General features: G+C 36.2%; 1 protein-coding gene across 9 annotated transcripts in view; it reads left to right on the forward strand.

Annotated features, from left to right (window-relative positions):
• RPGRIP1L (RPGRIP1 like) overlaps positions 1–21,752 on the forward strand; it is a 100,203-nt gene that overhangs the window by 2,260 nt on the left and 76,191 nt on the right. For 8 of the 9 annotated variants that reach the window (XM_055232687.2, XM_055232686.2, XM_063612685.1 and 5 more), the window contains 5 exons: positions 972–1,063; positions 2,835–2,979; positions 6,766–7,064; positions 11,434–11,536; positions 12,835–12,978. In XM_055232687.2, coding sequence (XP_055088662.1) covers positions 979–1,063; positions 2,835–2,979; positions 6,766–7,064; positions 11,434–11,536; positions 12,835–12,978 — 776 coding nt within the window. In that variant the 5' untranslated portion in view covers positions 972–978. Of the gene's footprint in view, positions 1–971; positions 1,064–2,834; positions 2,980–6,765; positions 7,065–11,433; positions 11,537–12,834; positions 12,979–13,250; positions 13,336–21,752 lie in introns of those variants that run through there. The other variant, XM_055232689.2, reaches the window with a different exon arrangement.

The raw sequence follows: 21,752 nt of genomic DNA on the forward strand, positions 1-21,752 counted from the left end.
TACAGAGCTGAACAAGACAATGAAGCTTGCTACTGTCTTGGTCTTTACATTCTAGAACCAATATCCTAGAGCTTAAAAACTCTGCCCTTTAGAGTATCTTCATTCACAGTTTGCATTTAGCTTACTAGGTAGATTGAAATGAAAATATAAAATCCCTTATTTTTGCATACTAGATATTGTGTGGACCACTCACATCCACATTCAAAATAAAGTTACTGTGGTGCATTTCTGTAAAGAATAGAAACTATAAAAATACCAGAATTAGCTAGACAGCCTATATGTTGAAGTAGTTGAACCCTGGGCGGGACCTAGGCCTCATGGCAACAAAGGCAAGACACACACACAAAAAAAACACAAACCCAGTTGGTAACTTTATGCAATGAAACTTCTTTCACAAAACTTTAATAAAATGCACAGAACTGCCCACTCATTTGTGCATCAAGCAGACAATTAATATTTGAGTAATGTTGACATCTCAGGCACATGTGATCAGTGCTTTTAATTTACTCATCCCATTTACCCTTAGAATAACTCTCTGAGATAGGTATTATTTTCTCCATTTTTAAAACTGAGAGACTGAAACAAGGAGAGTTTAGGTGGCTTGACTAATTTGTTAATGATAGAGCAACCATTTGAATCAAGTTCCTGACCTGAGTTTTTTCCAAGATACCTGCTTTCTTTTGGAGGCTGGGGAGAGGAAAGGGATGGAGAGGAGGTATTTCTTAAATGATAATCTTACTTCATTTCCTAAGCAAACTATAGGAAATACACTGTTGAAAGGAACACTGTCTCCATGATTGAATGTAGTAGTACTTTTAGAATAGAAGCTTTCATCTTCTTCAAGCAACACATGTGGACAATAAGATGCCCATTAAAGTTCTAGTCCCTTTTTCATTTTATTTGGTTCATTCCATTGCATAGTTAATGTAATAACTTGGAAAGAGTTTATTTGAATTTTCTTTTTTCCACAGCTAGGCCATGTCTGGTCCAACTGATGAGACTGCAGGAGACTTGCCTGTGAAAGATACAGGTCTAAACCTCTTTGGAATGGGAGGGTTACAAGGTATGGCCAGCTGTTATTTATTACAGTTATGAACTTTGATCACTGACTTCTTTACTTTTAATTTAAAGTATTTCTGATACTCATACAAACCAAACCATTTAAGTAACTATATAGTCCTTGATTGGACTAAACAAAAAGATGGAGAGTTTAGAACACATATGGTATTTTACTACATGCATCAATTATCAACAGCTCATAGAAAATGTACAGTTCTGATAAAGAATTAACATAAATCATCTTTTTAAAATTCCTCACATCAGTAGAAACTACATAGAGAGTATCAAGCCTCCAAACTGAATTGCCTGGTTTAAATTACATTCAGTATTAAAACATTCTTTGTGTTTAAATTTTATATGGGAGGAAAGGCCATATTTTAAGTGTTTTGCCTTTTAAGTGGAATATCTCACATGATAGTGACTTTTTTATCAAATTAATGTGGATTAAAGGTTTTCTTTATCCTTTTATCACTTAGTAGTTGCTGTAGAGCTAAAAAGCACTTTCAAGTTGAGAAAGAAAAGCACTACTTTAAGGAACAATTTAGAACAGAGAGCTGTGTTTATCTTTGTGTGTCCATTGTGTCAGCCATGCTGTCATGCATGTATCAATTATCAACAGCTCATAGAAAATGTAAAATCCCCCTCTAAACTGAGAAGGCTAGGGATTTAAGATACATTCCATTTAGGAATCTACATACACTTTTTAATCAGAACAATGTAAATGGCCACTGTGACAACCAGGAAAGTGGTCAATGTATTGTTTATTGAAAAAGATAAAATTTGGCTACACAGGGCTGGAGTGCAGTGGCGCAATCTCCACTCACTACAACCTCCGCCTCCCGGGTTTAAGCAATTCTCCTGCCTCAGCCCGCCATGTAGCTGGGTTTACAGGTGTGCACCGCCACACCCGGCTAATTTTTGGCTACACAGATTTTATTGTTAAAAGTAAAAAGTATGTGTAAGCTTTGCTCTGCAGATCATTCAGGGAATATCAAGTATTATACAAATAACTTTTAAGTGTGCAAAGTGATGTATTGGGTTTTGATACTTATAAGTTCGATTCTTGTGCTCAGTAACCTATCACAGGACCTTAGTCTCCGTCAGTTTGTTCTTTGTTTCTATTGGAGAATTGTTGAAAATCAAGCTACTTCACAATGATATGGAAAATACCAAATTTAAGCATCTGTAAAAAGATGTCATACACACATGCTAAAGAGTATAAACGTTCTTAAAATTTATATAAGGTAGTATATAGAGAAATTATTTATGAAGCTTTTAAATGATAATTTTTAAATGTAGGGGTTTTTTTATTTGGTCTTACAACTTTTATAGTTTGTTTTCTAAGACACCCATAGCTCAGAAAAATATCTTAGTCATATTATGTTTACCAAATTACTCTTACTCTTGCCTTTGTAAAAAAAATAACCTTCGGATACTCTTTTAGTTGTCACAACATTCAGCATGTAAATTCAAAAGTCTTTATTGAATCAGAATTCCATCTTATATTCTTAAAGAATGGCTACTTGAATACATTTTTGAGTGGATACTATTGTTGTTCAAATTCCTAATACTGTATGTAAAGCATTAATAGCAAAGATTTTTATTCTCACCTTAAATAATTGATGTAAACAATGCTACATTTTCTAAAGCAATCTTAATTGTAGATCACAAAGGAAAAAATCTCAAATGAGTGCATCAGAGATTATATTAATATCAAGAGTTTTTAGAGACTGTTTTAAGTAACCTCACAATTAATTATCTTGGCATTTTTGCAGAAACTTCAACAACACGGACAATGAAGTCCCGCCAGGCAGTGTCACGTGTCAGTCGTGAGGAACTGGAAGACAGATTTTTGCGTTTGCATGATGAGAACATTTTACTTAAACAGCATGCCCGCAAGCAAGAGGATAAAATTAAAAGGTTATGATAAAAAGCTTTTAGGTTTTTTTCTTGACTCAGTAAAATTTGGAGGGTGTGGTATTTTATAAACTTAATTGAAAACCCCACCTTGAATCTTGTTTGGAACAAGGCAGGATGTAAATAAGTACAATTTTTAAAAATGGAAAATCCCGCAAACTAGAATAATAAACCAAAAAGATTATGAGTGTTTATGATGTCTGAATTTGCTCTTTAAAAGAAAAAAGCTAATAGCTAAGAGTGCCATTAGTATATCATATCTATAAATAATTTTTGGCTTAATATTTATAGTTTAATAAGCAAATGGCCAAAGCATCTGTTTTTTAAATGTCTTGATTTTAAAATGAGAGTTTTAAAAAGTAACTAACTATTCTAACTTGTTAGAATGCACGATCCCTTAAGATTTGGGGTTTACTAATGAAAACATCACTTCAGTCTCTGGAACATATTTAACTTTGCTTGGGTTATTACTAGATTCTATATTGATTTCAAAGAGTCTCTACTGTTTCTGAAGAAACAGTATTGTCACTTTCGATTTATGTGCAAAAAATCTTGGCAAAAATGATTTCTTAAGAGTAGATACTCTTTCATTCTTTTTTATTCAGAAATGCTGTGCCTATCTTCTGAAGGGACGGCATTAAAAACAAAGTGTGTTCAGATGTGTAATCATGAGCAGGTCTGTATTCATATTTATGTTCTAGGTTCAAAGAAAAGATGAGACAACCATTGAAGAATGAAAATAGGGTTTTTCTGCTTAGAATCCATTCTAAGGAGGTGGTTCCAGTTCAGTTTCTACTCTGTGGACTTTAACAACCCACTGACCTGCTATGTACAGGCCTTTTACTTTGAGTTGGGTTTTAGTCATGATGATAGCTGTTTTCAAGATTTGTGACTCACTTGCCTGATTCCTTTTCTGACCATTATCCCACACACATCAGCCAGTCAGAATGAGGCATGTAGTCTGCTATGACCACCTAACAATTTTTTTCTTTCTAAGCCTAATTGGTCAGTAAAAGAATTGAATTCACATCCTTGACCTCATTAGTAATTTGTCATATCCAGAAAATAAAAAACAACTGAATAATGAGCCATGTAGTTTAACAGGAAAAGGACTGAGCTAGGAATCAAGTTGTATGTATGCATTCTGTTATCTCTCTGCCACTAGCCTATGGTATGTATGTTCAAGCCATTTAACCTCCTGGAAGTTTATTTTACTTAGCTACGAGAATAATGATCCAATGAACACTATAACCCAAAAGCTCTAAATGCCTCTCAATCTCACACCACTGTGACCTAGATACGTGGGTAGAACTGTCTTTAAATTTATCCTTAAGAAGTAAATAGACCAGGCACAGTGGCTCACGCCTGTAATCCCAGCACTTTGGGAGGCTGAGGCAGGCGGATCACCTGAGGTCAGGAGTTCAAGACCAGCCTGGCTAACATGATGAAACCCCGTTTCTACTAAAAATACAAAAAATTAGCTGGGCGTGGTGGCGCAAGCCTGTAATCCTAGCTACTCGGAAGCTGAGGCAGGAAAATTGCTTGAACCCTGGAGGCAGAAGTTGCAGAGAGCCAAGATCGTGCCATTGGAATGAGCTTGGGCAGTAAGAGCGAAACTCTGTCTAAAAAAAAAAAAAAGGAAATAGTTTATTTTCTATAAGTGTAGATTTTATAAACTACCTTTTTATGTTTTAATTTTTTAATTATTTATTTTTTTTTTTGAGAGGAAGTCTCTGTTGCCCAGGCTGGAGTGCAGTGGTATGATCTCGGCTCACTGCAAACCACCTCCCGGGTTCAAGCGATTCTCCTGCCTCAGCCTCCCGAGTAGCTGGGATCACAGTTGCCTGCCACCACACCTGGCTAATTTTTATGTTTTAGTAGAGATGGGGTTTCACCACGTTGGCTGGGGTCTCAAATGAACTCCTGACCTCAGTTGATCCGCCTGCCTTGGCCTCCCAAAGTGTTGGGATTACAGCCGTGAGCCACCTCATCTAGTCAAAACTACCTTTTTAAATAAGCACTCAGACTCTGCCAGATCATGTATGATTCATTAATATGATAAAATAATCAAATCCAACAAATGGAATGTATGGCTATTACGAGACAAACAGATGCAATCATGTTTCTTGACAAAGTTTATTTGAACATCATTTGAAGAATTTAAAGATACCCTGCCTTAAAAATTAGGGTCATTTATTTTTATCTGGGTGTTAACTGCCTTTTTATATTAAATCTGTGTCTTTCTTTTGAATATAATCTATATATCTGTGTGAAAGTCTCTCTGTAACAGAAAATTCAGATATTTAGGTTGACATGTCATTCGTATGACAACCTTACTTTTATAAAAAAGCACAGGCCATTGGGTGGGGCTTAGGACCCTAAACTCATTAAAGGGCTAGGTAGAGTGTGTGGCCGTCTTGGACTGTGATACCTGGCCAAATTTCCCAGTGATATATCATTCTCGGAATTAGGTGGAAAAGGAACTAATCCATTGATTATTTTACTAGAGTGTTTGTGGTACTCTTGGATCTTGGTTTTTATTATCCTATATCCTTTATAAAGCATGCTTAATGGATGTGCCTCAAGGGAAAGAGAAAACAATCTTAACTGATTATGTTATGCATAGCTCTCCCTGATGCCACATGCTGTAGGCCGAGTAGCCAGAGTGTGGATAGACATGTATTACTACCGCATTTACAGCGGACTCTGCTTAGGGCAGAAAAAAGGTTGTTCTATGACATCCCAAAGCTATTAAGAATTTTTTTATTTCACTTTTGTTCCCTTAAGTAAAAGCTTCTGTCCATAACCACGCTAAAATAAAGCAAAACCCATTTAAAGAAAAATGAAGTGTGTTTTTATTTTCAGTCTCCTGTCTGGGTCTTTATAAAAATAGATTCACTATAAACTAGAATCAGCTATTGAAGATGTGCGACCAATTTTGTAAAGTCTTGAACTTGTGTCTCTCATCAAAGCCACCTTTTCTTTCTTGTCCTGCCAAGATTTTTCCATTCACTGTCAGGCATGTTTTCCGTACGTGTATATTACATCACCCCCATGTGCCCTTTCTGTCTTTTGTTCTTTCTAACCAGTTTCTATCAAAACTTAAAAGAATCAAAGGTATAAACTCCTGAATGTCAAAAGTACAATTTATGTCCAAATTTAAAGATAGCATTAAAATGATACTTTTGCATCTAATTATTTTTTGCCATTAAACACAAGTGTTTCTTGAGCACTAAGCAACATTTATTGGTGCATTTTGGTTTCTTTTGAATTTTTCATTGGGCTTTATATGTGTGCATTTATGCATTCTAACATTTTTATATTTATAGTGTGTCTTAATCCTGGAGAAACTGAAAACAATATATTACCTAAATGCTGCACAGTCTTAACACACTTTTCAAAAGTTTTAACTTACTGTGGATTGCAGATATAACCCACCACATCCACAATCTGTAACTACACTTAAGTGCATACAGCATTCCTATATAAGGTCATGCGTTAAAAATTGCATTTCAGAAACATATGGAGTAAATATGTGTCCTCTCTTTACTGACCTTAAATGATAAGCCTTAGGAAACTGTTATTTGTCAGTGCTATAAAGCAGATTGTTGCCCAGTGGTTTCAATTATCATCAAAGGATTCTTCACAGGCAGTAATAGTTACATCAAAACCTGAAATTTATTATTCAGGTTCTGCACTCAAGTCTTCACAGTGATTATGTTCCTTTCAACAGAATGCATTTTATGCTGACTTCTCACATTCCTTTTCATCTTTTTATTATTTCCCCAGAATGGCCACCAAGTTAATACGGCTAGTTAATGACAAGAAAAGATATGAGCGGGTTGGTGGCGGCCCCAAGCGGCTGGGACGAGATGTGGAAATGGAAGAAATGATTGAGCAGCTGCAAGAGAAAGTTCATGAGCTTGAAAAGCAAAACGAAGCCCTCAAAAACAGACTGATTTCAGCCAAACAGCAACTTCAAACCCAGGGTTACAGGCAGACTCCATACAATAATGTACAATCTCGTATTAACACTGGGCGTAGAAAAGCAAATGAAAATGCAGGTTTACAGGAATGCCCCAGGAAAGGTAAAACAAAGCTTACGTTATCTTATTAGATTGTTTAACACAAAAAAAACACAAAGTTTTACTTCTGTGTTATTCATGCTTTTAAGTGTCTTTAGGAAGAGAAAAATAGTTTTTGACTTTCTCTTTGATAAAATAATATTGTCAATGAAGATTATTTAAGAATCACTAGATCAGTCTCAAATTTGTTTAGTAAAAACATTCCACATAACCTTAATATAAGAGATGTGTGAAACTAAGTAAAATGAGTTGAATTGAGTTTGGGTTGGTTAAACCCACTGTACTCAGGCAGGTGGGGAAACTAGCTAGTTTGCTTACATATGACCACATTTACTGTATTGAATGATCACATTTAAGTTCTTCATCCAAAGACCTTTTCGAAAATTTGCAAAAGTGTTGAAATCTTTCTCATTGGATGGCAGTAGCATGACATGACATGTGCATGTAACCAGGGGTTTAAAAAGTTGGATCCTTATTTCTCCGCTTACTAGCTGGTGACCTTACACAAGTCTCCTAATCAATCTGACCCTGAGTTTTCTTTACATGTAAAGTAAAAGGATTGAAACAAGTGATGATAAAGGTCTCTTCCATCTCTAAAAATGATCATAGGCCAATCACGTTATTCACTTTAAAAATTAATAACCTAAAATGTACCCAAGTTGCAAAGTAATTCAATTGTGTAGACAAGACTCAATATAGAACCTAAATATTTCTAATAAAAATTTTCAATTCTCTTCACCCACAGAGAAATTTTATTATAATGGAACCACAATTCAATAAATATCTTAAGTAACATTTTTAAAGTTTCAACTACTAGGAAAGGAAATTAGGTTTTAGCTCTAATTGGTTTTTGTTTAGAATATACTTTACATAAAGACCAAACATTTTTAGGGATATAAAGTAGCATGTAAAACTTTAGTTTCAATTCTTTGAAGAATAAAAAAAAAAAAACCACTATGAACAGAAAGGGAGAAAAATTTGTTGTAGTTTGCTCTCCAACCCAAAATGTTAACACTATCTTTTCCCTAGATAGAGTTCCTTTGAAGTCAATAAGGCCTCCACACAGGCAGGAGGCAGCTGCAGGATGAAAGGGCTTGGCTACTCCTAGCTATGTGAGATTGGCAGTAGACTCTGAATACAACTAAAGTAAGCATAATGAATTATAAATCAGAAAGTACATTCTGCCACTGATTAATTTTTTTACATGGAAGATAATACTGACCTCAGCCTCATTTTCCCCATCTGTAAAATGGAGTGATAATAATCCAGCTTAGGTAAGAGATCAGGAGATGGTAGCTCCCACAATAATATATTTTACCTTTAAAGTGACCTATCCCTCTCTGAACCTTAGTTTTGCCATCTGGAACTGGAACTGGGCAAGATGATCTCTAAAGTCTGCAAGATCTTTTATACTAAATAAAAATAATGTTCAAGCTAGGCACAATGGTGTACACCTAAAGTCCTCGAGAAGCTGAGGTGGGAGGATTACTTGAGCCCAGGAGTTTGAGTCCAGCCTGGGTGACATAGTGAGACACTGTCTCTAAAAATAAGTGAGTCTAGGCTGGGCACAGTGATTCACGTCTACAATCCCAGCACTTTGGGAGGTCAAGGTGGGCGGATCACAAGGTCTGGAGATCGAGACCATCCTGGCCAACACAGTGAAACCCCATCTCTACTAAAAATACAAAAAATTAGCTGGGCTTGGTGGCACGCACCTGTAATCCCAGCTACTCGGGAAGCTGAGGCAGGAGAATCGCTTGAACCCGGGAGGCGGAGGCTGCAGTGAGCCGAGATTGCACCATTGCACTCCAACCTGAGCGACAGAGGAGACTTGGTCTCAAAAATAAATAAGTCTGTAATGCCCAGATTTTACATTAAATCTAAACTGAAGTCTTATTAGATCATTTGACACAAAAAAAACAAAGTTTTGTTTCTGTATTATTCATGCTTTTAAGTGTCTTTAGGAAGAGAAAAATCAGTTTTGACTTTCTCTTTGATAAAATCATAATATTGTCAATGTTAATTAAAATGGCAAGCTAACCTAGTGCTATAAATTGCTGTTCAGACAGGAGAGTTTGCTGGAAGTTTCTCCCTATAGCGAAATTAAGAGCCACAGATCAGCAGACTTTTAAAAACATAACTACATACTTTAATTTCTCCTTACATTTGTACTCTCTTGGTGATTCAGACCTTTCTCACTGTTCAGGATAGAGTTCAGGACATGAAAGTGACACAAAGCATTAAGTAGTGATGAATACTTTCTTAATCCGTCTTTATGAGTAAACCTGAAGCATCATTACCAAAACTGACACCTTAACCGGGTTTCCAGGACTACCTTTGAGGCTGAGACAGGCCAGACTTGTCAGGAAAATATCTCAGCCTGGGATGGCTGGCTAAGAACCCTAAAACCCCTCTCTGGCCACAAGCAACCTTTACCATCAAGCTGCTGTACAAATACTACTGTTTTCTGTTTGTGCCTTGTCAGGATAAAGGATGGAAAGCACTGGCTAAATGTGTGATCAATGTAATATGGAAATAATACTTACTGTGAGGAACCAATGGAACAAAGATTTTTGTAAAGCAAAGGTTTTGAAATGTAACCATTGGTAGAGAGTAGAATGATAGTTACTAGAGACTTGGAAGAGTATGGGGCACTGGGGAGGATGAAAGGAGGTTGGTTAATGGGCACATAGATACAGTTAGATAGAAAGAATAAGAAAAAGTTCTAGCGTTTTATGGCACAGTAGAGTGTCTATAGGCAACAACAGCATACTGAATATTTAAAAATATCCAGAAGAGATTTGAAATATTCCCAACACAGATGATAAATGGTCAAGGTGATGGATATCCTAAATACCCTGATTGGATCATTACACATTGTATGCATGCATCAAAATACCACATATACCCCAATGATATGTACAAATATTATGTATCAATCTTTAAAAGGTTATATATATATATATATATATATAGCCATTGGCAGATCACCATGAGACTGTAAGTTTTAAGATGTGTTTTGATTATTTTTTATTTCCACTAGTAATGTTGAATTTTTTCATGATATTGTAGGAAAAGCATAAGAATTAGCATTACTGCCAAAATAATATAATTGGCAAATTCTAACACAGTAAACTATTTTAATGTTTTAGGCAGAGCCTTTTCTATTCTTCAGGATTACAGCAACAGATATTGACTACTTTTTAAAGAGCAAGTAATAGTTCCATTATTCTAGTTAAAATTCTCTTTTTTTTTTTTAATTTTCTCTTTACTGAGAATATGCAGAGCAATTAAATCTCACTTTTAAAAAGTTAACTTTTCTTTTTTTTTTTTTTTTGAGACGGAGTCTCGCTCTGTCGCCCAGGCTGGAGTGCAGTGGCGCAATCTCGGCTCACTGCAAGCTCCGCCTCCCGGGTTCACGCCATTCTCCTGCCTCAGCCTCTCCGAGTAGCTGGGACTACAGGCGCCCGCCACCACGCCCGGCTAATTTTTTGTATTTTTAGTAGAGACGGGGTTTCACTGTGGTCTCGATCTCCTGACCTCATGATCCGCCCGCCTCGGCCTCCCAAAGTGCTGGGATTACAAGCGTGAGCCACCGCGCCCGGCCTAAAGTTAACTTTTCTAAAGGAATAAATTTGTTGTTTTGTTCTCCATTTAAAAACCTTAGTCATCCGCGATGCTTTATCTACCTTAAACTCTAATATTTAGTTATTCTATAAATGTAAAATAACTCACATAATTAAGAATATGCCTTTTTTTAAACAATGGGACTGTCTTTGAAAAATTCTACAGATTTCTATAAGAAAAATTATATTTTAAGTGCAGCAGGGAAATGTTTTATTTAAAGGAATTCTTGCGATGATCCATTCTCAAAGTACCTTTTCGTAAATAGGGATTTTCTTATTGGGGTGGAATAAATCAAAATACAGAAAACATTTTTACTTAAACATTTAAGGGCAAGGAATATGAATGAGTAATTTAAAAATTAAAAAAACCCTTATCACAAACACTGGGGAAAAATCAAGTTTTTATAACCTATTTACCTTGTTAAAACTTGAATAGAAGACTGATTTATTTCAGAAATTACTGCAGGAGTCTAAATCTTAAGTTGAATAAAATTATTTCTAGGTAATTTGATTTCTAGGTAGATTTGTAAAATGAGCAATACTTGCTGCTGTGTTTTATTTAATGCCTACTGGTGGCTGAGATCACATATTTCCTTTGGCAGTATTTCTAATTCTATGTACTATAAAACACATACCTCTTAATACTTAATAAGAGATTTTATTATAAATATCCTTATTATAGCAAATCAAAGATCCTTCTTTTCTAACTTCAATTCTATAATCATATTTTATTACTTTGTTTTTAGGTATAAAATTCCAAGATGTAGATGTAGCAGAAACTCTACATCCCATGTTTACAAAATATGGCAACAGTTTACTTGAAGAAGCCAGAGGAGAAATAAGAAATTTGTATGTGTTCTTTTTTGTGGTCATTTGAGAACTTTGGTTATTGATAATGTCTTTTTTTTTTTATCCTTCCCTTTCCTTTATTTTAAACCAAACTGGGCTATATGTAAACAGTTTGCTCCACTGAAATACAGCTATGTTCTGTAGGGTAACAACAGATGTTATATAACATGTTCTCAGAAAAAGGAAAATGAAGAACTTATCCAGCTGCCTCAATGGAAGGATTTATAGAATAGTCTTCTTTATTATAATTTTACCCTCATAGGAATGGCATAAAGTCTAGTCAGTTAGAATAGTGTAAGATTTAGAGGCAACATTTTTATTCCCAGAAAATCACAGGTAATTTTTTTAGATCCTGAATCAATTAGCCCTTTTCTTGGTTAAAAAAAAAATAAAGAATTGGGGAGTGGCATCAAAGTTTGGAGTTATCAGATACATATGGATTTCAGATTTTGTTTTCGTATGATTCTGTGGCACTGCATTCTTCATCATATCATGGTTTCAAAAAAGTTACTTCTGCCACATTTAGCTTACTTTTCTAGTTAATCCAAGCCTCATGGTTTCAGTGTCTGTGAGTTACACAAATGAAGCTAAGGTTCCACTTTAAGCATTCACCTGGATCATCAAAAAGTAACAATACTTCATGAGAGGAGAAAACATGGCACACAGTATCATACTTAAGATAGTTGCTTAAGAATAATATGGTCTTCAAATTTTTTTAACATTTTTAATAGCAGTTACGGTAATGATTAGCCTGCAGGAAAATAAAAGACTAGACATAATCTTGTTACCTGATGATCACCTGAAAAGCCAACGTTTATACCAGTTCCTGAGACTCATTGCAGTATGATGCTGCCAGACATGATAGAGAAAAATGCATGCCAGAGACCACTGAGTTATATTTGGCAAATTTCCTGCCACCTCTCTCTGAAGTGTTAATTTGGGTGTTATAAGCACATGTGCACATACGAAAGAACAAAGGCATATAAATATTCTGAAGACCAGATTGTGGCATACATAGTAGGTGTACTCCACAATAAATACTTACTCAATTGAATCAAACCAAAGTCCAATCCATTGCCTAGGACATTATCTTTAAAAAGCAGTATCTTGCATTGTTCCATATGTATTTCCAAATCATCACATTTAATCTGCTACTATTTCACTGTGTGCAGAGGCACTTAAACTAAATTTTTTAACTTCTGCTTGCTCTTTTTCATGAAGAAGTTTCTTTGCACTGATCTTAACTACTGAAAACTTTTCCTCAAACTACAAGTTCTTACAAAGGCTCTTTATTTCAGAGAAAACGTTATTCAGTCACAAAGAGGCCAGATAGAGGAGTTAGAGCACTTGGCTGAGATCCTGAAAACTCAGTTGAGGAGAAAAGAAAATGAAATTGAGTTCTCTCTTCTTCAGCTTCGAGAACAGCAAGCTACAGATCAAAGGTATGTTAAAACAGAAATATCACTTTGATAAGGTCAAAATTAGTTTAAAATACTTTATCATGTGCCATAAAAGAATAAATTTACCTAGTGTATTTAAAAATCATGTTTTTACTTAACATTCTTCATATAAGCCTATGCTCGATCTACTAACTGCTGTCAAGAACTCTAGTCTAAAGACAGCTTTCCCTAACCTGCTGTGCTTTTAAGCAGCTTCCGGTGGGTGGAAATCACCCTCATCTTGTTTTCTCTGTTCATTTACCCCATTTGCCAAGATTGCAGGAAGTTCTGATACCATTTGATTATAACTACTGAGAGAAGTATGGGTGACAAGAACTCAGCTGTTGGCATATCTTATACGTAAGTCCAGCATTACTTTTTTCAACCTTAAAAGATAGTAAATTCCATAATATGGTACACGTTTGTAATCCCAAAAAGATCCCTAATATTCCAAGTTTGGACTGCAATCTGTTGGCTGTGATAAGATTACAGTTGGACCTGTAGATAGTCTCCTTGCTGCCTTTTCATCTATGACATTAAAAAACTTTTTTTTTTATAATTTCCAACTTTTAAGTTCAGGGGTACATGTACAGGATGTGCAGGTTTGTTACATAGGTAAATGTGTGCCATGGTGGTTTGCTGCACAGATAATCCCGTCACCCAGATATTAAGCCCAGCGTCCACTAGCTATTCTTCCTGATGATTTCCCTCCTCCCACCCTTCACCCTCTGACAGGCCCCAGTGTGTGTTGTTCCCCCTACCCTATGTGTCCATGTGTTCTCATCATTTAGCTCTCGCTTAAAGTGAGAACATGCAGTGTTTGGTTTCCTGTTTCTGCATTAGCTTGTGAGGGATAATGGCCTCTGACTCCATCCATGTCCCTGCAAAGGCCAAGATCTTATTCTTTTTTATGGCTGCATAGTATTCCATTCTCTTTATCTAGCCTATCATTGATGGGCATTTAGGTCAATTTCATATCTTTGCTATTGTGACTGGTACTGCAATGAACATACGTGTGCATGTGTCTTTATAATAGAACGATTTATATTCCTTTGGGTATATACCCAGTAATGGGATTTCCTCGTCGAATGGTATTTCTGCCTATAGGTCTTTGCGGAATCGCCACACAGTCTTACACAATAGTTGAACCAAATTACACTCCCACCAACAGTGTAAAAGTGTTCCTTTTTCTCCATAACCTTACCAGCATCTGTTGTTTTTTGACTCACCAGTCTGACTGGTGTGAGATGGTACCTCATTGTGGTTTTGGCTTGCATTTCTCTAATGATCAGTGATGTTGAGCTTTTTTTTTTATGTTTTTTTTTTTTGGCCACATTATGTCTTTTGAGAAGTGTCTGTTCATGTCCTTTGCCCACTTCGTAATGGGGTTGTTTGGCTTTTTTTTTCTTGTAAATTTGTTTAAGTTCCTTCTAGATGCTGGATATTAGATCTTTGTCAGATGGATAGATTGCAGAAATTTTCTTCTATTCTGTAGGTTGTCTGTTTACTCTGTTCATAGTTTCTTTTGCTGTGCAGAAACTCTTTAGTTTAATTAGATCCCATTTGTCAATTTTGCTTTTGCTGCAATTGCTTTTGGCATCTTCGTTGTGAAATCTTTGCCCATGCCTATATCCTGAATGATATCATCTAGCTTTTCTTTTTTTTAATTTTATTATTATTATAATTTAAGTTTTAGGGTACATGTGCACAACGTGCAGGTTAGTTACATATGTATACATGTGCCATGTTGGTGTGCTGTACCCATTAACTCATCTTTTAGCATTAGGTATATCTCCTAATGCTATCCCTCCCCCCTCCCCCCACCCCACAACACGCCCCAGTGTGTGATGTTCCCCTTCCTGTGTCCATGTGTTCTCATTGTTCAATTCCCACCTACGAGTGAGAACATGTAGTGTTTGGTTTTTTGTCCTTGCGATAGTTTGCTGAGAATGATGGTTTCCAGCTTCATCCATGTCCCTACAAAGGACATGAACTCATCATTTTTATGGCTGCATAGTATTCCATGGTGTATATGTGACACATTTTGTTAATCCAGTCTATCATTGTTGGACATTTGGGTTGGTTCCAAGTCTTTGCTATTGTGAATAGTGCCGCAATAAACATACATGTGCATGTGTCTTTATAGCAGCATGTTTTATAATCCTTTGGGTATATACCCAGTAATGGGTTGGCTGGGTCAAATGGTGTTTCTAGTTCTAGATCCCTGAAGAATCGCCACACTGACTTCCACAATGGTTGAACTAGTTTCCAGTCCCACCAACAGTGTAAAAGTGTTCCTATTTCTCCACATCCTCTCCAGCACCTGTTGTTTCCTGACTTTTTAATGATCGCCATTCTAACTGGTGTGAGATGCTATCTCATTGTGGTTTTGATTTGCATTTCTCTGATGGCCAGTGATGATGAGCATTTTTTCATGTGTCTTTTGGCTGCATAAATGTCTTCTTTTGAGAAGTGTCTCTTCATATCCTTCGCCCACTTTTTGATGGAGTTGTTGGTTTTTTTCTTGTAAATTTGTTTGAGTTCATTGTAGATTCTGGATATTAGCAGTTTGTCAGATGAGTAGATTGCAAAAATTTTCTCCCATTCTGTAGGTTGCCTGTTCACTCTGATGGTAGTTTCTTTTGCTGTGCAGAGGCTCTTTAGTTTAATTAGATCCCATTTGTCAATTTTGGCTTTTGTTGCCATTGCTTTTGGTGTTTTAGACATGAAGTCCTTGCCCATGCCTATGTCGTAAATGGTATTGCCTAGGTTTTCTTCTAGGGTTTTTATGGTTTTAGGTCTAACATTTAAGTCTCTAATCCATCTTGAATTAATTTTTGTATAAGGTGTAAGGAAGGGATCCAGTTTCAGCCTTCTACATATGGCTAGCCAGTTTTCCCAGCACCATTTATTAAATAGGGAATCCTTTCCCCATTGCTTGTTTTTGTCAGGTTTGTCAAAGATCAGATAGTTGTAGATATGCGGCATTATTTCTGAGGGCTCTGTTCTGTTCCATTGATCTATATCTCTGTTTTGGTACCAGTACCATGCTGTTTTGGTTACTGTAGCCTTGTAGTATAGTTTGAAGTCAGGTAGCATGATGCCTCCAGCTTTGTTCTTTTGGCTTAGGATTGACTTGGCAATGCGGGCTCTTTTGTGGTTCCATATGAACTTTAAAGTAGTTTTTTCCAATTCTGTGAAGAAAGTCATTGGTAGCTTGATGGGGATGGCATTGAATCTATAAATGACTTTGGGCAGTATGGCCATTTTCACAGTATTGATTCTTCCTACCCATGAGCATGGAATGTTCTTCCATTTGTTTGTATCCTCTTTTATTTCATTGAGCAGTGGTTTGTAGTTCTCCTTGAAGAGGTCCTTCACATCCCTTGTAAGTTGGATTCCTAGGTATTTTATTCTCTTTGAAGCAATTGTGAATGGGAGTTCACTCATGATTTGGCTCTCTGTTAGTCTGTTATTGGTGTATAAGAATGCTTGTGATTTTTGCACATCGATTTTGTATCCTGAGACTTTGCTGGAGTTGCCTATCAGCTTAAGGAGATTTTGGGCTGAGACGATGGGGTTTTCTAGATATACAATCATGTCATCTGCAAACAGGGACAATTTGACTTCCTCTTTTCCTAATTGAATACCCTTTATTTCCTTCTCCTGCCTGATTGTCCTGGCCAGAACTTCCAACACTATGTTGAATGGGCGTGGTGAGAGAGGGCATCCCTGTCTTGTGCCAGTTTTCAAAGGGAATGCTTCCAGCTTTTGCCCATTCAGTATGATATTGACTGTGGGTTTGTCATAGATAGCTCTTATTATTTTGAGATACGTCCCATCAATACCTAATTTATTGAGAGTTTTTAGCATGAAGTGTTGTTGAATTTTGTCAAAGGCCTTTTCTGCATCTATTGAGATAATCATTTGGTTTTTGTTGTTGTTTCTGTTTATATGCTGGATTACGTTTATTGATTTGCATATGTTGAACCAGCCTTGCATCCCAGGGATGAAGCCCACTTGCCTAGGTTCTTATTAGAAAAACCAAGTAAGATTTTCTAGCTTTTCATTTCAGATTCAGAGTTTATTCATCTTTCAACAAATTAAACTTATGTGGTAATATATGAAGAAGCTAAGAAAGGATGCTTAATATGAGACTTGTTAAAAAAAGTGGACTAAAAATATATAAAAAGCTTTATATTTCATAGATTTATTAGATTAGTGTTACCTCTAAAAATTCTATTCCTAAAAAACATGTGTAAAATTAAATTATATGAGAAATCCTTTATGTTTAGTGACATTATATACCCTTCTAAGTGCAAGACAAAAGAAACCTGAATATTTTTGAGAATCATATTTAAGTTAGGAGATATTACTTGACCTCTGGCTAAAGGATAAGCTTGAATACCTACGATTTATTCATATTTCTGTAGGAAGAAGATTTAGATTTGGCCTACTTTAAAAACCAAGAATGGTTCCTTGTGAGAAGCAGTGCTAAAGGACCAGACCTCAACACTGAATATGGTGATCTTAGTAAATGCCAGCAGCCATGTTTAAGACATTGCCTGAATATAAAAATTCACACAGGGGCCAAGCTCAAGCTTGGGGCAGTCCCCACCTTTACTGAACCACTGACTACAGGGTTATCAAGGATTGCTTTCCCTGTTACATTTCTCAAGTTCCTATAGTGTAAGGTGGACACTGTTGGCCATTCCCTTTTCCAAAGGGATGTGATCATTTAGGAGTTAGTGTTAACTGAAAGGGAAATCCAAAAGTCCTTCAATCCTAAAACTAGAACGACAGAAGAAATAGAGTGATAGACAAGGATACATACTTTCCTACTATAAATATTACCAACAAGAGACACCAACACACACACACATAGAAGAGGTAAGTCCCTCCTTAGGGGGCTATATTATTTACTCTGTAGCAGTCTATTTTTGTCACATCAAGAATTAAAAGCAGAGACAAAATGAGTATTACAGGCAAAGAAACTTTTATTGCAGAGACCAGAGAAATAAATCAGTGTGTACCCTACCTCACTGATTTTATAAAATTGAAAATCTACATGTTATTTGCTTAGAAGGAAAGATACCTATAGTGAATAGCATATTGTTGCTTGAAATACAGTTGTTGAAACTGAGGAAATAGCTTAAAATAAGGATCTTCAATGCCTTTTTTAAATGTTTACACATAGCTCATAATTTTATATGTAACAGCAATTTTTTTGAGACTAATGGAAAACTGCTGAAAAAAATGTTAGGGAGAATGTAAAACTTGGTATAATTTACTGTAGAGAGAAATCACAAAATGGGAAACATATTTAAACTTTTCTTTCACGGATACATTATTTCAGATTTGAAATTCTAGAAGTCTGATCTGGATGTTGGACTCCTTGTTCTCAAACATGAACCTAACGTAGTTGTAATCTTCAGAGTGGCAGTGCTTGATATTTATGGCAAAGAGCCTTTTCATAGAATATTACAGAAACTCTTCATAGTATGTGTTTAATAGACCAGTTTGGTTTGGCATCAGCTTGACATAAACTTTTGGTTATCCAAAGCCCTTAATTGCTTTGAAGTCAAAGCCCAGTGCTGCTCTTTTTTATTAAAATCATGTTTTTTCCTGTTGTTGTGGTCTATTTTGGAAGACTTGAGTTGTGATTTTTGCATATGTTCTACATAATGCCTCATTAGCAAAAAATCTTGTATCATTTACAAGTAGCCTGAATGTCTGTGTTGTTTTGAAGAAAAATCCATATTAAATTTAAACAATATAAAAATGCACATTTTCTGCTTATTAAAAAGGCCATCTTAAATTAAATTCAAAGCAGTAACCAGTGAACACATGTACATGAACATTAAAATCAGAATGATTTTACCATTTATTGACCTTTTTCAACTCCAAAAATATTTATACTCTTACAAATGTGTAACTAGTTTGTACTAAGTGTTTTTTTTTAAATAAATGTTAGGGTGTTTACCTTCTTAATTAGAAATCATGTAACTGCCATAATGTCCCAGTGGAGGAAATTTAACCCATAAGTATTTCAGACACTCTGACTTGCCTTCTTCCCTTTGACGGACAGCCGACTGTCAAATCTCGCAACAGAGAGGCCTTTTGCGCCATGCATTATAAGAAACAGCTTGGCTTTAAGGGCTCACTCTTTCCCCTCTGCCCAGATACAAGATTACTTTCTAGCACTCTAAGTTGTTCCCAACTTTTCATTTTGAGAAATTGCAAACCTTCAGAAAAGTGGAAAGAATAGTTGAATGAGCACTCACATAACCTTTCACCCCTTAGCATATTTTTTGAATGGTACAACAAGCCTGTTTTTGCACTCAGCCTGCTCTTCCTTAAGCCTTCTTTCACTCAGCCCCTTTTCTTCTCTCAACATCTCTCATCTCCTCTTCCTATTTCTCCTTCTCCCTCTCCCTCTCTCTCTTCTCCTCACTCATTCCTCACTTCCCTTCTCTTCACATCTCTCCCTTCCTTACTCCCATTAGGTGCATACATCACTTCACCCTCTGTACAGTTACAAGTAAGTATCTTCTAGGAAGAAGGACATCCTCCTACATAACCACAATACAGCTATCACATTCAGAACACTTAACAATGAATGATATAGCCACAGCATCTAATACACAGTCCATACCCAAATTTCCCCAGTTGTCCCGATAATGTCTTTTGCAGCTTGGTCTTTTTGTAATAGCTGTTTTTGTTTTATTTTGTTTTGATCTAGGATCCAGTCCAGGGTCACGTGTTGTTGCATTTAGTTATTATGTCATCTAAATATCCTTTATTCTCGAATGGTCCCCCACTCTTTTATAGTCCATTGACAGTTGTATGCAGAATGTTGCTCAGTTTGGATTTGCCTTTTTGCCCAACCCCCTAATTTAAAGGGCACGTCTGGTTCTCTGATGGAAGAGTAACTGGGACCAGGGATAGCCATGCAGACCTTACTACACAGGGGAGTGATCTGTCATTTTTTAAAATATATTCACCATGCTCTGACTGTTATTTTGAACAGCTTAGAATTCACCCAATGAAAATTTTCACACTGTAATACCATTTCTTTTATCCTCATGTTTTTATTATTAACATTAAGATATTTCCTTGACAGTGACTTAACATATCCTCCTGCCACCTTATATAAACCACAGAAATTGTCACGGATAATAGTTACTAATATATGAGTGTATGCATGATAGTGGAGGGAAAGTTAAAACTTAGGAAGATCTTAGAGGAAAAAACTTAGAAGAGTGGGAAGAATTTAACTTTGAAGAGTGGGAAGAATTTAACTCTTAGAGCGAGATTTGAGTGTTATCTCCATTACTTAAGGTCTCTGGCCAAATTCTTTACTTCTGTGAGCCTCAGTTAGCCACCTGAACTGTAAAATGATTAGTTTGAAATGGGTAAATGGTTTCCTGCCTTTAAACAACAGCTATTTTTCTCTCTAGGGACCTTGTGTTCAGAAAGATTTGGCCTACTAAATTAGCTGTGTGTATTCATCAAAGAGACCTGTATCATGCCAATCACTCCTTCTGCTAATTGTTAAATAACCTGCGTTATGACACTGGATTGACACAATTCTATCAAAAAATGAAAACAACACAAAACCATTCGTTCAGTTTTGCAACTTCATTGCCAATAAATCTATGTTTCTTATTGGGCTTTCTGAAATATTGACTGTAAGGTTCCTGCCAAGTGTGGTGGCACATGCCTGTAGTCCCAGCTACTCTGGAGGCTGAGGCAGGAGAATTACTTGAACCAGGAGGCAGAGGGTGCAGTGAGCCGAGATCGCGACACTGCACTCCAGCCTTGATGACAGAGTGAGACTCCGTCTAAAAAAAAAAAAAAAAAAGGAAAAAAAAATCAGATTCCCATTTCTTTTACTGTAAATCTCAAGTTGGAATCCATTAAACTTGACCGTAAAAATGGTCCCTATAAGAAGATGAGCCAGGATTTGAGTTCTTCCTGTCCCCAACCAGCCTTTGGGAGTGCCCTTCCACTGAGTATGATTTTATGCATGTAGAGAGCTGATAAAACTGTCCCGTCCATTCCTGTGGGTGGTAAGAGTAAGAAAATACTGAGTTCTGATTTATAGTTTGACCCAACACCACAGGAAAGTAATGATTCAGAGGCAGATAAACATACACAGACAGTTTTTTTCCTTTGAGCAATCTTAAATCAGAGAGCACTGTTTTCACCTATGAAGTTAAGTAGCAATTTTGAGCGAAATCGTTATCTTTCAAATAGACTTTCCTCAGCTATTTTAGTGAGGCTTATTCTATTCAGTTTACTAGCAGCCTTCTGTAGCCCTAGTCATAGGGGGTAGCCTTGCTGGTGATTGTTATCTGTGTATCCGTAATAAAAACTATGAATGACCTACATTTCCTTCAACAATACAGCTACAGAATGTCTGCCACTGTTTGAAAAGAAAATCTCTAGAGCGCTTTTTTTAACCCTAAGGTTGTTTTCAACCTTATGCCCAAAATTTGGTCAGCCTGTAACTATTACTCAAAACAGTCTCTCCACTCTATCTCATGAATATTTGACCTAACTACTTCCCAGAATCTCATAGCCTAGCTTCTGTGTTTTAAAGCCTTCTCTTCTAAATGACATTAAATACTATAACATTTTTATCTCAAAAATTCAAGAAGTTTTTTTAGCTTTCATAATATGGTAGCAAGGAATGAAATGTTGGCAAAGGGTGGGGGAGGGGAGTTGAATGCCTGGGGAATAAAGTATATGAAACTTTCGCTGGAGCAAAGATT

This window comes from Symphalangus syndactylus, chromosome 11, assembly GCF_028878055.3.
Source record: "Symphalangus syndactylus isolate Jambi chromosome 11, NHGRI_mSymSyn1-v2.1_pri, whole genome shotgun sequence".
Taxonomy (NCBI): Eukaryota; Metazoa; Chordata; class Mammalia; order Primates; family Hylobatidae; genus Symphalangus; species Symphalangus syndactylus.